This window comes from Corvus cornix, chromosome 7 (genome assembly GCF_000738735.6).
Source record: "Corvus cornix cornix isolate S_Up_H32 chromosome 7, ASM73873v5, whole genome shotgun sequence".
Taxonomy (NCBI): domain Eukaryota; kingdom Metazoa; phylum Chordata; class Aves; order Passeriformes; family Corvidae; genus Corvus; species Corvus cornix.
Genome location: NC_046337.1, coordinates 23,674,277 through 23,690,905, shown reverse-complemented (window position 1 = coordinate 23,690,905; position 16,629 = coordinate 23,674,277). Strand labels below are relative to the sequence as shown.

The 16,629-nt window shown below is 36.3% G+C and overlaps 1 protein-coding gene across 9 annotated transcripts in view; it reads left to right on the top strand.

Moving 5' to 3' along the window:
• ZNF385B (zinc finger protein 385B) overlaps positions 1-16,629 on the top strand; it is a 165,598-nt gene that overhangs the window by 129,247 nt on the left and 19,722 nt on the right. For all 9 annotated transcript variants that reach the window (XM_039555351.1, XM_010406706.3, XM_019290629.3 and 6 more), the window contains one exon: positions 10,928-11,090. In XM_039555351.1, the coding sequence (XP_039411285.1) occupies positions 10,928-11,090 (163 nt within the window). The remainder of the gene's footprint in view (positions 1-10,927; positions 11,091-16,629) is intronic.

Below are 16,629 nucleotides of genomic sequence, written 5' to 3'. Positions count from 1 at the left end.
TTGAAGCTCCTGCGCAGAAATAAAAATCTGGACTCTGCATATGTTTTTCTTTTTGGTCCCTTTGGACCAAAAATAATGTGAAATTATGCTCAGGGCGTGGAATAATCTTTACAATCCATCCTTTGTTTGCTGACTGGGGAAGAAGGGAGTCAGGTATGTGTGAACCTTGTAACTGCTGAATCTTTCAGAGAATCAGTTCCACCATGTGACATGCTTTTGAGTAGCAGCAAACACTCCTAATCTTCATTAAAACTTCAGTGTAGCACATTGCAGAATGTGCAACTTTACACTTGCAATTTCTTCTAGCTCTACAAGGCTGACATATTTGTTGTTGATAGGCATTTTATTCCCTTGAAATATCTCTGACCTAAATTATGCAATTAAATGAAGTAAAAATGGCAAAACGAAACTATTAATTGTCTTTTTGGGGTTTTGTTTTTATTTTCATTCTCCTAAATGAATTTCACTTGCATGATGTTTGAGGATTCTGACCTCATTCTGGTGATGTTTTCTCAATTGCACAAGAAACATACAGGCAGTGGGTATTCATCTATGAGAAGAAAATTGGTTTCCTTGCCTGCAGTCTTTTCCTTGTGCTGTGGACACTCACTGGTCTGAATCAATAAACCAAAAAAAAAAAAAAAAGTCAGACTAGTCAATTTATAGTTGTCAAACCTCCTACTAAATTAATACAGTGAATTGCAAAGGTTTGGGGTTTCTTTTGCTTGTAAGTCTGCAGGTTTAGCTTTGGTGAGAGTATTCTGGCAGGGATTTAGAGGCAAGGATCTGTAGCTACCTGCAGGAAAAGAAAGATCAGGGATGGGAGGAAATTTTAAATTTTAAATATTTAAAAATAGGTTGTCTTGAATGTGGGAGTAAACATATGATGAAGTGATGGATCTGTATTTTCAAAAATAAAGTTCCTAGAATGATTTTTCTTCTGCCATATTATAATTTGAACAATATTTTCTAACTGAACTCTTCAAGATCTCCCAGTCTTCAGTTTTTAACGTACAACATGAAGAAAACCTCTGTGTACAGATTCAGAATTTTGTCTAGTCTTAACCTGATATGTCCTCTTCTAAAAAAAGAAATTACAGGGTTTGACTCATACTTACAGACATTCACCATCATACTCTGTCTGTCTCTTTCTAATATTTTTAGCTGCATTTTGTTCAGATTGGAGGTTGTCTATTTCTGCTAATACATTCTGATACAACTGGTTTGAACACCCCTTCCAAACTCTGTCAACTCCAGAAAAAAACTGTAGTACAGAAGAGGTGATCCAAAGTCTTGCAAAACAGAAAAATAAAATGTCATCTCTGAAGTAAGAGCAAACTAAAGTTGTCTTAATAGCCTGAACTTTGAAGTCCTTCAGGGGAATTTTATCTGTAAAAGTAGTATCAGCCTTACAGCAGTGATAACTGAGGTTGCTTCAACAACATTTTTTGCATGATCTACTTCAGATACTCTTGCTGGAACTCAGAGTGGAATTAGGTGCCTAAATCTAAGTGTCGTGCTGTTTGAATATCTGAGGTGTCTGGGACATCCCCAGCAGGCTGATGAACTGACAAAGGACACCTGAGGACATGCCAAATTACATGGGATGCCTGCCTCTGGAACTGAACCCCCACTCATTCAGTTTGCCTTCTGGTTTACTTTTATTTCCTTTTCTTTCCGTTTTTTTTCTTTTTCTTTTATTTTGAAGAGAGGAGAGAGAGAAGCAGGATTCAGTGAGGAGGAAAAGCATAAAAATATAGGAATAGAGAAAGGGCAAAAAAAATGTGAGGAGGGAATAGAGGAAAGGGCTCTTTCCTAAACTGGTTTTTAATGGTAGTAGATACCAGGAGCCAAGTGCAGTTGATTTAGGGTAGAAATCTCAATTTTAGGAAGGATAGTGTTATGAGGATTGATACTTAATGAGGTTGATTAAACAGTATGCTTGATGAGATACTTACTCTAGTCTGCATAAACTTTATTCTGTTATGCAGAGGAACATACTCTTTCTAAAAATAGTTTAAAAAAGTAAAAAAGCAACATTATCCATTAACACTTGCAGTTGGATGTGCTTCAGTGTTTTGGAATAAACACAGGTGTTTACATCTTTGTATCAAATTATCTGTAAATATGTTACTTTTTAATTTCTTCATGGTGATGACACAGCATGTGCTCCAGTGCAGCAGTGACTAATGTGTCAATGAAGTTCAAGCTACAAGTCTTATGTTATGATCCAGCTCAGAAAAAATGAAAAATACTCAGTCATACTTACTACCATGAGAGACTTAGGCAGTAGAAAAGGAAGAATTCTCTCCATGGAACAGATTGTGATAGTGAGTCAGATTTTACAGTAACTTGAAGGCCACCAGAGCAAGGGGAGTAACTGTATTCCACAAGAGGAAGCAAGATATGCTGTGAAAGATCTAGCTTAACCTTTGAAAAAATACTTTCTTCTTCCTTTTAAGAATTCTGGGATTAATTACATACTTTTGGATGGGGATATTAATTATATATACTACAGACATTCTTGCAAAAACAAAAATCATCTTGAGTGAGTGTCCTGGTTCTGCCCAGGAGAGGGCTAATGTTTTGCAGTAGCTGGGAGGGGCATGACCATGGGGTTTGTTCTAGACAATCCCCCATGACCAGGGGATTGTTCTAGACCACCTCACATCGTTGCTAGGAGTGGGCAAAAGGGACTCTCTTTAAGAAGGGGTTCCTTCCACTCACATAAATGTGGCAGATGGAGCAGGCCTGTATTATTTATTGGTGGGAGCTTCTTTTTTTAATACCTTTTGTTTTTAATATTGTTGCTCTTACTGCTCATCTTCTTACCTCATTGCTGCTTCCATTAAATTGTTCTTATTGTTCTTATCTCAACCCATGATCTTTTCCTTTTGTTCCTCCATTTGGAGGGGGGAAGGGAAGTGACACATTTTAGCTGGAGTCTCCATCCCCTGGAGGTATTTAAAAGATGTGTAGGGACATGTTTTAGTGGTGAACATGGCAGTGCTGAATTAACGTTCGAACTTGTTCTTAAAGGTTCTTTCCAACCCAGATGATTCTGTGATGCTCCACAGAGTTTTAGGAGCTTAGGCACTATACAGTAATGTCAGTACTAATCCAATCCCTTTTTCCAGCAGCCAGACTTCTCTATAATCCAAACTTGCAAATACATGATGCCAGCACTCCACGTGCATTATTGTTCTGATTTTTGTTTGGTGGTGTTCTTTTTGTAAACAGATTTTATCATCTGTTGATCACGCCTAAAATAAGTGTCTGCTTCCCTTTGCACATTTTCTGTTTCTTACAGAAATGTCTTTGGTTGTGGTACAGCCTGGTAGGCACCATCTTGTTCATAGGGTATAATTGGATTGAAAATAAACTTGGGTTTGCACAGTGTGCTGCTGTGTGGGTAATGACAGCAAGTTACCTCAAAAACCAGGAGGTGACTTCAAAAATCAGGAGGAAACACCTTGTAGGCAGATCAGAAAAGCAGATGTAAAAACCTGGCATTAAGAGACAATAAAGATCATCTTATTATTGAATGTATTTAAAGCTAATAAAAATGATGTGATGATAGTGCTCATCTTTTGAAAAAGCCAGAAGGAAAATTTTTGAAGTTTAGGCAAGTATTACCAAAAGTTAACTTTGCAAATTTAAATGAATTACTTATGCTGTCAAAAAGATAATAAACAAAATAATCAATAGCATCACATAAAAATCTACAGAACTGTCATTGTCTTTAGTCAAAGGTTTTACATTTTCCTTATAAATAAGATTATATTGATCCTCTGGGTATGAAGGGTAGTGAAGCGGATAGGAGGTAATTAAAAGCATAAATCTCAGGAACTTGTGAAGGTAATTCTCTGTTTTGTAGACAGAACTGACAAAATGATGAAAGTTGTTAGCTCCAACATGACAGAACTACCGCATGATTATAGGGTACAGGGCTATAACATGATGAAAGTTCTGTTCAAATAACAGCTATTTAACGGAGCTTTTAACTAAGTTTGCTAAGGTATTTAAAATATGAGTTGAATTCTTATGACATGGCTGATATTCACAGCTCCTTGGTTTTTCTGTGTTCTTTTCAATAATAACCTACCTTACTATTCTGAGTAATTAGGTTTTAGAAATCTGTAAGGATGGAAATGAAAAACTAATGCCTATCTTTGGTGTAAAAAATGTACGAACATGCCAGGTTTGCAGATTTCTTCAATTACATCTATTATTAATAGCAAATGAAATAAAACTCTATTTTTCAACACTACTTCCTAATTTATCATATCATGTAATTTTTATTAGAGTTATGATTCTAGTCTAAATTCTTCATAATTTATATACTCAAATAAATACTCATACTCTTACACAATGGTTCTAACAGGTAAACTATGCAATCAAACATTTGGTAGACATCTTACTATTAAGAAAGGGAGTTCTATCGTTTAAGATCTGCTGTGAATTAAAATAACAATATGTTATGGACATAAATACCTCTCTGCTCCTCCTGTTTGCACAGTTAGTTTCCTTCTCTAACAGGAGCACTGCCATTGTAATCAACTTGATGTATAAAAGTGGGCAGGAACACAGGTGTTGAGAGGTGTTCTTTCTACAATATTAAGTTCTGACTATATTTAGGATATGTTAATTTTTTTTTTTTTTTTTTTGCTTGAATTAATGTAAAAATTTTTTGTGCTATGCAGGAAAATATTCATCTTTATTGCTACTCCATAACAGAAGTTTTCACGATTGTTATATATCTGTTCAGTCTTTCAGCTGTTCATTTTCTGTGGTTGAACTGTTACTGGCAGAAGCTTTTGTGGTATTTTCAACAAAATATTTTTCATCAGAGATTACCAGTTGTATTGACACCAAATGAACACAGGATTTGAGATAGAACATAGAATCACTGAGGGTGATAAAGACCTCTAAGATAATCAAATCCAGCCATCACCGTGTTCACCACTAAACCATATCCCCAAGTGCCACACCCAGATGGCTTTTGAACAGTTTCAGGGATAGTGATTCCACCACTTAATCAGGCAGCCTGTTAGAGCTAGAATTGCTGAATTTGCCCTCCAGGGTGGAATTCCTGCTTTATGAAGGTGCAGTAGCAAGTGAGAAGAAATAGGAGTTGTGAGCCACCATGTTCAGTTCCATTTAGTTGTGGCACTCGCCTAATATTGTGCAGCTCAAAATTTGAACCTACATTTCCCATGTGAATGCGTCAGAGTCTCCCTTTATTTCTGCATTTCTCCTTCTTTCTGCCCATGCAGATCTATGTACATTTAATTGTATATGTTAATTGCCAGACTGGATAATGTGGTAGCAGATTCAAGCATTCATCTTGAAGGGTTGATGGTATACAGTTGTCTTATTTCCATGAAGACCTAATGAAGGGCTACTTCAGCTGATCTTGAATAAACCTGTAAAAAATCTTGATCTCACACACATACGCACTGAACCTTGAGACTTACTCAAGCCTTTCATCAGGTTAATGTGTCTTTGCGTAGCAATAAATTCAGTTAATTAGTCGTTCACATAGCAAGTAGATTCTAAAATGCTGTCACTTGTCAGCTGTCAAAATGAATCCTGTGGATTCCAAAAACACTGTCAGTCACTGCTCCTGATGGGGAATATCTGTTATCTTTTGTACTGCAGTCTTGCCTGTAGTTCAAAGTTTTCTTAAAGGTAATACTGCTGTCAGTGAATCCACATGATCTGTGTTTCCTGGTTATCTAGATCTTTTGATACCTGCAGATTTATAAACACTTTTAACTTTCTACAAAATAAAGCTACTGAGGTTGTTTTAAGCGCTACAGTATGCTAATGACATTCACATTTGTTTTCAAAGGCATATTTACATATAGGAGATAATTTAAATCGTTGATGTTTCATTAAATGCAGTCTAGTATATAAGGCTTTTGTATATGTATTGTATGTAGTCTTACAGTTTAACATCCTAGTTAGATTTCAAACTTAATAATTTGTAGTTGAAAGTAGCAATTAAATGTAGATTTTAAATAAAATACCACATTTGGATCATTTTTAACAGCAGAAAAGCTATCCTTTCTTACAGCCAAGTCATTAATCCTTATAACATAGAGGCTTTCTTAAAATTAAAACATTCATGAGGTTTGATTGGTTGGGGGTTTTTAATTGGTACTAGAAGACTGTGGATAGAACTAAGGTGTATAAGTTTTAAGGTGTATAAATTAGAAAAATTATGGGAAAAAAATTGCATAATTATTTGTCTGTCAATTATATTCTTAATTATTTGCAACTTAATTTAAAATACAGCTATTCACTAAGCCATGGTCTTACAAATATGTAGATGTAGTTTTTAATTTCATAAGATACGCATCCCATTGATCAAAAAGTAATGCCAGACAAATGCATAAACACTTCTGTAGAATTTGGCCTGTCAGTACAGAGGTATTTTTTGCATTTCGATTCATAATGTCCCATTTATGGCAGCTTAAAGCTTCTCCTGTTCATTAAACCTACTAGCCAGTACCTGGTGACTTTCCATGCTGTCTAATAAGTAGGCAGGTTCTTTTTTAAAGTATTGCAATGGATAAATATCATGCTAATAGGCCACAGTCAGTTTTAGATTCAGTTGAAAATCAGACTTTCCTTTCAGTTAAGGAGTTCTTTCATAGAAATACTTTCTTATACCCCTTTCTCAAAACTGTCCGCCTTAACCTAGTATGCATTTAATTTAAAAATTGTAATAATGATAATTCAATGGCGACATTTAATATCGACTGTGTAAGAAATAGATGAAACTTAATCTTTTTGAAATGAAAAATAAATATTTAAACAATATTGAATTGTGGCACAGATAAATTATTTTACTGTAGAATGAATTAATCCCGACAGTAAATGCAGCTTTATACACTGGAATAAAGTATTTTGCAATTAAAATCATTATAGTACATGAGTATAAAAAGATATTCTGAGGTAACAGATTTTCATTTTGGTTTTTCCTAATTTTTTTATTTTCTCAAATATTGTTTTGCTGACACAGAATTTGCATGAATTATTTGTACTTAAAGATGATAAAAAAGTACCCTCAGTATCCATTTAAAATATTGTATCCCTAAGATATTTACTCTTGAGATAATTTTGTATTTTATTGAGGGTTTATATTAAAATTGGTAAAGTATCTTCCTTTTATGCACATGACTTTTGAACCCTCTGTGTACACAACTTCCTCTGGATTACCAGAACAAATGAAAATAAATTTTCAGCTCCCTGCCTTAACTAAAAATGACAATTTTATGTACTATGGCTTATTTCAAAGATAAGTTTAGTATTTCAATGATATTGTCTACAAAGCTCATAACCTCTGCTCTACTGCTGTATTTGTGTCATAAGCAAGTTTTAAGTGAGACTTGGAACAAATATGTTTGTCTTTAATATGGTGCTTTTGCAAATATTTTATAAAATTAGAGTTATTAATGATCAGGAAATTAATAATCACAGTAATTCCTATCAGTAATAATCAGAACTTGAGTTCCAATTTCAGATTGCCTCAGCTGCCTTTCTCTCTTTTGCTTGCTGTGACTCCAGAAAACTCCAAGGGTTTATGTAACATGGTGATACAGCATTTCAGTTACCAAAAGGCAGCTGAATCAAATGATTTATCCCACAGTGGATAAAAAACAAACTCTGAACTTCAAGCGTATCTGAAAGGACTAGAAAGTAGTGCTTATGTGGTTAGGAAACATTCCTTCAATACTTTAATACTCCTCTAACTTCATGCTTGGAAAGAGTATCTGCATTTCTATTCACAGAACAGAGATGAGTTGAAAAAGCCTAAAACCCAAAGGTTTGACAATATCCAGCCCCTGGAATTGAAACCTGACAAAATCGTTACAGAAATAAACTGTATGTACTTAACTGACAAAGTGAGGCACTGAAACAATTTTTTAAAGGTAGATTTTGCATCCCCTAACTACTTTAAAATCAAACCTGGAGAATTTCCCCCCCATTCAAAGGAATGTGGTCTGGTTTGAATAGTATTGAGGAAGGCTGGCATTTCCAAAAACCCTACTTAGATTGGTCATAGCAATGCTTTTTGGCCTTATAATGTAAAACTATGAATTTCATAGATTATAATAATTAGAAAACTTAAAAATTAGTCAATTCACCATGTTTCCATGAAGCTTCGCTTGTTGTTATGGAAATCTTAATTTTAATTCTGCCTGGGCTTGTTTGTTCTCAACAGGTCTCATGTACACTATATGAGGATTGAATGAAGGGAATCAAAGACTGTAGTAGGTTATTACTGATATTGCAGGCATTATTATTGCAAATATCAGCAGAAAGGCTTATTATCAAGGAATTGACTTACTAAGTCTTTCTCTTGAGTGCATTTATGTCTCTTATGTCATAGCTTTGGCCTCAGGCAGCATATGATCCTACCAACAGCACACATATGCGCAGAGCATAGAGTTCAAATATTTAAAGGGACATCATCAACTTGAGGATGCTCGAGTGGAAAATCTTGTACTTGCTATTATTTAAAGTTAAAAGTATTGGAATGGAAAGGGTATATATTCACCCCAATTCTTAGCTCCACTTTTTGTACACTGTAACATGTGAATAGTTTATTGAATTTTGTTGGTGGAAAATACCCCTTCTAGTGCATCATGTCACAACTGCAAAGCTTAAGAGAAATGGATAAAACCCAGCAAAGGTGGAGGGAGACAGGGCAAGACTCCTGTGCCTCATAAGGCACATTGGCTTAACAGGGCACAAACAGGACTGTGCTCCTCTGCCCATATTCAGAACTGAAGAGATCCAACCCAGAAGTTGACAAGTGTCCCTTTAAGTAGTGCACATAGTACTAGTGGTATAGCTGGTTAGTTGTTTTTTTATAGTCCTTAAATTGTGTTTGTATGCGTGTTAATATTTCAAAGGTTTTAAAATCAAGAAATATTTTAATAGCAATTGATGAGTAAACTCTTCACTGTTTTTATAATAAAGTTTTTTAAAAATACCTCACTTTCAGAGGAATTCAAAATAAAACTAATCTAGCAGCCTTTCTTACTGAATGCTTGCTTACTGAAATCTCCTGTGAAAGGAAAGGTGCACCCACAAGGACATACACTGTCCTTCTGAAGTGGAAAGCACTGTGTTTCACAAGGTGTGTATAATCATTTAAGAAGTTCTGGTGTATAAGAACTTCACTCCTCTGTTTTAGCAACAGTTCTCCATCAGTTTAACAGTGCCAATAACTTGTGTGAGGACTCCAACATGCTGTCTGTTCTTTTGCCCGCTCCAGCTGTTTCTACTCTTCACTTCTACTCTGTCATATGATAAAGCTGTTATTACATGCTGTCCCAAGGTGACTGTATTGTAATGCCCATTTCTGCTGATCTTAAAACAGTTTTCCTCCTTATGGCAGCGCTCTTCATGGAGTTCAAGCATCTTAGATATTATAGTTGCTCTCTGTAGAAAGCATGTGACTTGTTTCATGGCTCGCTTCATTTAACAGTGAACTAAATAAAATAGTTGATAATTGATTGACAAGAGAGAATGAATGTGGTTTTGCATGAATAGAGTGAAAGTTTACTTGCACTGATGTTTTATATGCCAGGTTCCAAGATGTGCTTACAAGAAGCATGCTTTCTCTGAGTGTTTTAAATTGAAGTAAACAACAATATTAACTTCTGTGGTTAATATGTAACCTTCAATAGAGGCACCTAGTTGGTATAATGTTTATAGTGAAATAATGTTTTAAAACTGTGTTTGGAAATATTAATAATGCAAAGCTATTGCTGAATAGTACAGTCTAATGAAAAAAACCTGGTTTGGATGGGACTTTTTTCTTGGCCATTATTTGGTAAATTAATTCATTAAGAAGTCAATAAAAACACTTAAATTCATTAGCTGAAATTTCCAAGCTTTGAAGTTTTGTATTAAGTATGTAGTTCCTTAGTTTTGCTTCTAACAAAGTGGCCTGATTTGTCAAGGCATCTGATTATATAGAGTCAGGAACAATGAAGGGGGCTCAATAGCACTGAAAAAAATGGGCAGATATTTATGTGTCTAGCTTTAGCTGTGCAACTTGAAAAACACTGACATAGTTTCTGAAGATAGTTTTAAGACAAAGGTGAAGTAAACATCTCAGTACATATTTCTACTGTTCTCTTTGGGCAGATTAGGAAGAGTATATTATATATAAACTCCAGCCAAAATAAATAATAATAATTTAAAAAAGCTTCTCTTCTCCCTGTCCTTCAGGTTCCAATTTTCTTAGTATTTGAAAAATAATATTCAAGGCAATTTATAAAGCAATCAAGACTGACAAGTATTTAGTTTTCTGTGTTGTACTTGGGTCTACTGAAGTTTACAGGTATGGTATTTCCTCATTTTAACCCTTCTTGCTTGATCTAATAGAAAAGTCATACTTTTTCAATTTTCAGTTGTTTCAGTTGCTGTTAGTGCGAAGGTGAAAGTATTTTATGGCATTTGTACTAGATCAAACAGAAGGAAAAATGGATTATTTAATCATGTTACAGCACGGTTCATCTTTCTAACTGCAAGCAATAAAGAGTAAGGAATGCTACATGAAAATTGAGTAGCATTTTTCTGAATTGGATGTGTTTACATTTATATAGTCCTTTAAATCTTTAAGTACCATAGAAGTAAAGAATTACATTAGGAGTGACAGAGCTCTATGTAATCTCGAAGCCTGTTTTTCCAAGTTACTGAAAACATGCAATATTCATTAAAATCATGTCATTTGAGTATATAAGAACTTACATCCATGAAAACTGTTAGTATAAAGCTATTAAAAATTTTTAGGTGGAATAATATGGTGCCTACTATTGAAAGTGTCACTTTTCTGCCTTGTCATCCATTGTATTATATACAAGTGCAAAAAAAAGTGAGCCTGATTTGTTCTCCTTTGTAGAGCCAGGCCGAGGCCCACTACAAAGGAAGTAAACATGCCAAGAAGGTCAAAGCACTAGAGGCAACGAAAAGCAAACCCAAAGCTGGTTCTTCCAAGGACAGCGCAAAGGTTAACACGGGCTGCTCCACCACGCCAGTCACAGCCAACATCTCTGACAAATCAGGTCAATGGAAACTTTTTGTTCTATAGATCCTTTGCTTTCTCCTTTTTTTGTGTTTGTATGAGAGAATTTGGTTGCATGATAGTGATCCGTAACTTGTCTTTTCTAAACTGTTTGCTATGCTTTCTTGTACAGAATTGATTTGGTTTGATACTCTCAAATTGCTTTTTCACATCTGTGAAAAAACTGGTGCCTCTGAATGCTAAAGTGTATTTTTCTTAAACCTATGAAATTTACTCTTAGAAAATATGGATGTTCTTATGGCCATAGTGGATGGATGTGGTAAAGTATGAGGTTATGTATTTGGCTGAAGCACAGGAAACCTTTGTAAGAAATTTTTCCTTTCTGAATAAGACAGTGTTGCTCTAATTGGAAAACACACCTACAGAAATGTGAAGCCTTGTGGCCTGGGTATTTCCTGACTTTCACAGCTCATTAGTGCTTCAACATCACCTTTTTTTTTTTTTTTTTACCCTTCAGATTAGTAATCTGAGGAAGATCAGCAACACTAATAGCAGTGAAGTTGCTTGAGTTTCTGCTCTGTCAGTATTGTATTACTGAATGAAACAGGAGACTTTATGAACTCGCTGACAGTGTTATTCAGGAGAAGGCCCCTACTGTGGACTACCCAACTGTCAGTCCAGTAGACTACTGCTGATAAATTTGCTTCTGTTAGGGAGCCATTTATTATCCTCTTCACCACAGCTGATCTTGACTCGGGTGCTGTGAGGTGAATAACGCAGTTTTTTGACATGTGCATTAAAAATAACCAAAAAAAATATCCCAACTCAAAAAAGGTATTTGTGATTATTTGTCATCCTGCTCTTTTCACAGCAGCATCAAAACTATCTTTAGTCCTTAACAATGACAATCGATGCCAAATTTTGGGTTGATTTATCTAGAAAATCACATTTTGGTTTTGAGAGAGATGAGCTAAACCCAAGTAGCATCTTTAGGTAAACAAGCCCTGCTACTATAAAACAGTAGCAGTCTGCCATTGATCTAAATATAAAGTGGACTACTGAACAGGAAGAGATTTAAAATATTTGATAAATATTTTACTCTCTGAAATATCAAAAATAGCTTTATTTAAGATAGCTTACTGCCCCACATGTGCATGGTAAGAACTCATACAACTGCTGAAGTAGAGTATCAGTTAAGACTTTAGAGGATTTAACATGATAAGAATTCATCTGTGATAATGTAATTGTATAATGCCCTCCCTCTCCGATGCCAAAAGTTGAGGTCCAGATAACAAGTTTCATTATCTTGTACAAACTCCATCATCTCTTCCACAGGTCTGGAACTGTCTTGTGTTTCCTTTGCCAGACTATGAGGTCCGAATTAAATGAATTCTTTCCTTTCCTCTGCAGTGTATCTAAAATCTACATTCAGTTTTTGATAAAATAATACAACCAATCAAAAGGGAAACCTGCTCTTGATATTTTTTTCTAATTGCCCTGTTTTGACAGGGTGTTGTTTTATGCTGTTAATTACTCTATACAAATTAGACAGATTACCATCTGTCTTTTGGATTATACCACTGCAACTGTTTGTACATTAAAAATAAATCCCAGTGGCAATTTAGTTGAACACTTTCTTCCCATCAGGAGAACAGTGGGATTCTCTGTGGAGAGTAGGCTCCTCAGAGCCCCTTACTGCTGTACAGGAGACTGAGGATGGGATGTTTGGGAGGAAAAAGCCCAAACTTGGAGAAAATTCTCCATATTTGTAGGGAAAGCTGGTCACAGAGATGGTGAACATCTTGAAGATTGGGGGTTTTGCCAGACTTGGAACAAACCATAGTTTTGTTCAGCTAAAGTTTCCCTTACAGATACTATATCGATTCTTTACCTTATGTTTCGTTCCTTACCATAATGCTTTGCAACTAAAGCAGTCATTAAGTTGCCATTGGGGATTTTTTTTTTTTTTTTTAATTTTTTTTGCTTTGGAGCAGATTAATTTACACAATCTTTTTCTGAATCTTTTGACACAGCTCTCATTCTCTGAGAAATGCATTAGTACTATATATTAACTTTCTAGGAATGTTTTTATTTTCCTTAGATCTCCAATGCTAAGAATTTCAGTTTATGTTTGTATTTGTGGTCTTTTTTTCATCCTGATTTCCAGAGGAAATGAGACTTATGGTCATATCATCTATTCCTGTCTTTGTTATTTTCTGGCTGTGTCTTCACAATTTTGACTGTATTGCCTACTGTCCAAAAATAAAAAAAAAAAAAGAGAGATTAAGAGATTTTAATCCTATAAATTAGTCCTATAAATCCTATAAATTTGATGAAAATTGGCACCTATGTAGATGAGAAGTCCTAACTTATGGTCCATCCTGAAAGATGCTGCCATATGATCTCTGTTTTGCTTGACCTGCTGACTGACCAGGGACTCTGCCTTCAGGATGGGGAATCTGAAAGTGTGTATGTGTGTTGTAGGTCTGAAAAAATTGCATTAGATGCACATAAACTAAATGAAATCAAGGAAGAGAATTAAATTCCACCACTTGGGAAGCTGCTGTTCAGCCATTGTACTTTGGAGAGTTCCTGAGAAACGTTCATCAAGCAGTAAATAATTTCTGGTGTCCTTTTCTTCTGTATGGGAGAGTAGAAATAGAAGCTATACAGAGAAGGCAGTTTTAAGGTCTTGTGATCTTTTGTTACCTGCTCTACTTCCATGGGTATTAGTGCAGAAAGGGTAGGGAGCATTACAGTAAACTGATAAACTGCAGGTATTCTCTTACGTAGATCTGCTAATAAAGAGACAGAACAGGCATGAGTAGCACCCTTTCTGATGTACTGTCATTTTGAATGAGATAATGATGAATGATTTGGAGCTCACCAGACAGAACAGTTGTCATATCTTGAACTAAAATGTCAGGTTAAGTTTGCTACAGAGCCATGTGTTCTTTGGGTCAGACATAGCATGAAGTCCAAAACACTTATATGTCAGAAGTCACCACTATAGTACTAACAGGAACAATAATTTCCCTGTTAGCTCAGCTAGTGATGAATCTACCAAAGGCAAAACACTAATTCATCCAGTCCTTATTTTTCAAAATTTATGATGCAGTGGTCTCTCAAAAGCTGTTCCTTTCAGCTTGAGAAATGTGGATGCTGGTAGAGCTACAAAAGTTAAATTAATCTTTAAGGTTTTTTGGGATGTTTCTAGAAGAACATGGGCTCCTGCAGAGAAAAGTGGTCTTGGCCAAATGGAAAGGGGTGACTGTGGTCTGAGCGTGACAATGTCCACATTGTGAGGGTGTTCTTCCCTGCTAATGTTAATAATACAGTGTGACTTGGATTTTGTAAACTGATGCAAACATATAAGGATAAAGCCATAGTGCAGGAATGGTGCAAGTGGCTGCAACCTCAGGTAAGTGGATATCAATGGGTTTAATTGAAAAGTTTGTACTCCTACTTTGTTAGGCTACTATGTGATCTCATTGTCTAAGCTCACAGTTCTTTGCCGTTCAGAAAATACTTGTTTATTGGTACTTGTAAATACCACCATCCTACCATGTTGACTCTGGAGACAGGAAAAGATCTCTACAGATTGTGTGACAAGGTTTCTGTTCTCCTACTCTAGCTGGGCCATCTCTGCCTGTCCTGATAGGTATTTGCAGATTGGGGGTGGCCACAGGGGATGCATTCATAACCTGTCTCCCTCACAGTTTCTCAAACCACACAGGGAAGGTCTAGCAATGGCTATAGAACAGTTTCATATCCTAGAAAATCACTACTGTGACACTGCAAGCTTTTTTGTAGCTGCTTTGAGATGTGGTTACAGAACAGCTGTGTTAATAGCACTTAACTGCTGCTCTTGCTGTGGTGGGTTGATCCTGGCTGGATACCAGGTGCCCACCAAAGCCCCTCTCCCCCTCCCACCCTCAGCTGGGCAGGGGAGAGAAAATATAGCAAAAAGCTTGTGGGTCGAGTTCTGTCAAACACAAGGGAAACCTGACAGCTTTTCACAGAAGCCACCTCTGTAGCCCTCCTACTACCAAAGCTTAGCCATGCAAACTCAGTATAGTGGCAAGTATTCCCTTCCCTCCCTGTGGAAGCCCAGGGTTTTCAGGATGGCTGCACAGAAGGATACGTGTATGTATGGCATTGCTTAGAAAAGGGCGGGGGTAATAACCAGTACACAACATCATGTAGAATATTTAAAGTGTGGTTTAAATATAGCTCTAAGAATGCAGTAGAAGATGGTGTCTGTGACCCCAGGTCAGCATAGTCCAGATACTTACAGTCCAGATACTTACAGTCCATCCTTCAGGAATGAATATGGTAATGACTGGATTGAAATGTCACTGTTTACTTATCAAGCAAAGAGGAATTCTTTGATCATACTTCTAAATCAAAATAAATAGTTCAAAATGAAGCATACAAATGATGTGGTATCAACTTCTTTGCATTTTGCTTTGATGTGAAAATCAGAAAGTAAATGCAACTGTTTTAAACTACTCGAGTCAAAATCATATTTCAGATCATAAAAGGTAATCTTCTTTCTGCCTTTGATCATTTGCTATATGCTCTATTGGCCTTGTGCCTGTTTGTGAAATTATAGGTATGGGCATTTCAGGTTCGGTCCTTATTCCAGTAACAGCAGAAGACTCTGCTGCTTGGGAAATAGGAGGTGAACCCTTTGAATGCTCTATGAAACTCCATTTTGTTCAGCTGGTACAGGAATAGAGAACATTTCACACCTAACTAGGCCAAATCTAGAACCTCTTTCAAATCCTGACCCTTTGTACTACAGCTTTGCTCTGTGGCACTGTCTCAGGGCAGCTCAACAGGCAGGCACAGGGTCACAGTGATGACATTCCAGCATATGAGCAGCACTGTGCTGATCTGCTGTGTATGGCAAGAACGGCAGGAAGGAGCTTTGACGCCAATGTTTTTTGCCAGCTTCTTGATCCTAAGTGGGTCCTGTAAGAGTTATTCCAGTCATTACAGCTGCATAACCCAAACTAGCTGGAGGTTTATTCTGAGGAACATTGTCATGCTGGAGTGTGGCACAGTGTCTGACACTGAGTGAAGTAGATCACATTTGGAAAATAGCCTGGACCTGTTGATGGATCTAATAAATGACTTGATACCTTGTAGACATGGTAATTAGTTGGCCCATTGGCAACTCCAAGCTTTGTCAGACTTAGAAAAGTTGACCTTGAGGTCTTGTCTCTGGGTTTTAGTTCATCAAGGGCTATCTGTGGATGCTTTCACAACAAAACTGAGTGTTTTTTCCTTTTATTCCTAAAGCAGTGTGCAACATGTTGAATCACATTTAGCCAGGATATGTTGGATTTCTCCAGTGTCCCCGTTGCCAGTGCTGTGTATTCATCAGCTACCAATGAGGTGAAATGGCCCAGTGGAGGGCTCAGTTTGTATTTCACAAGTCCACCATCAGGACACTCCCTGAGTCATCTTGCTTTCATTGCTTATTTTAAAAATATTTCTGCTAGTGCTTAAATTCTGAACTTTTACATGCAGCTCTTTACTTGGAGCAATGCTAAAAATGATACCAGATCTCT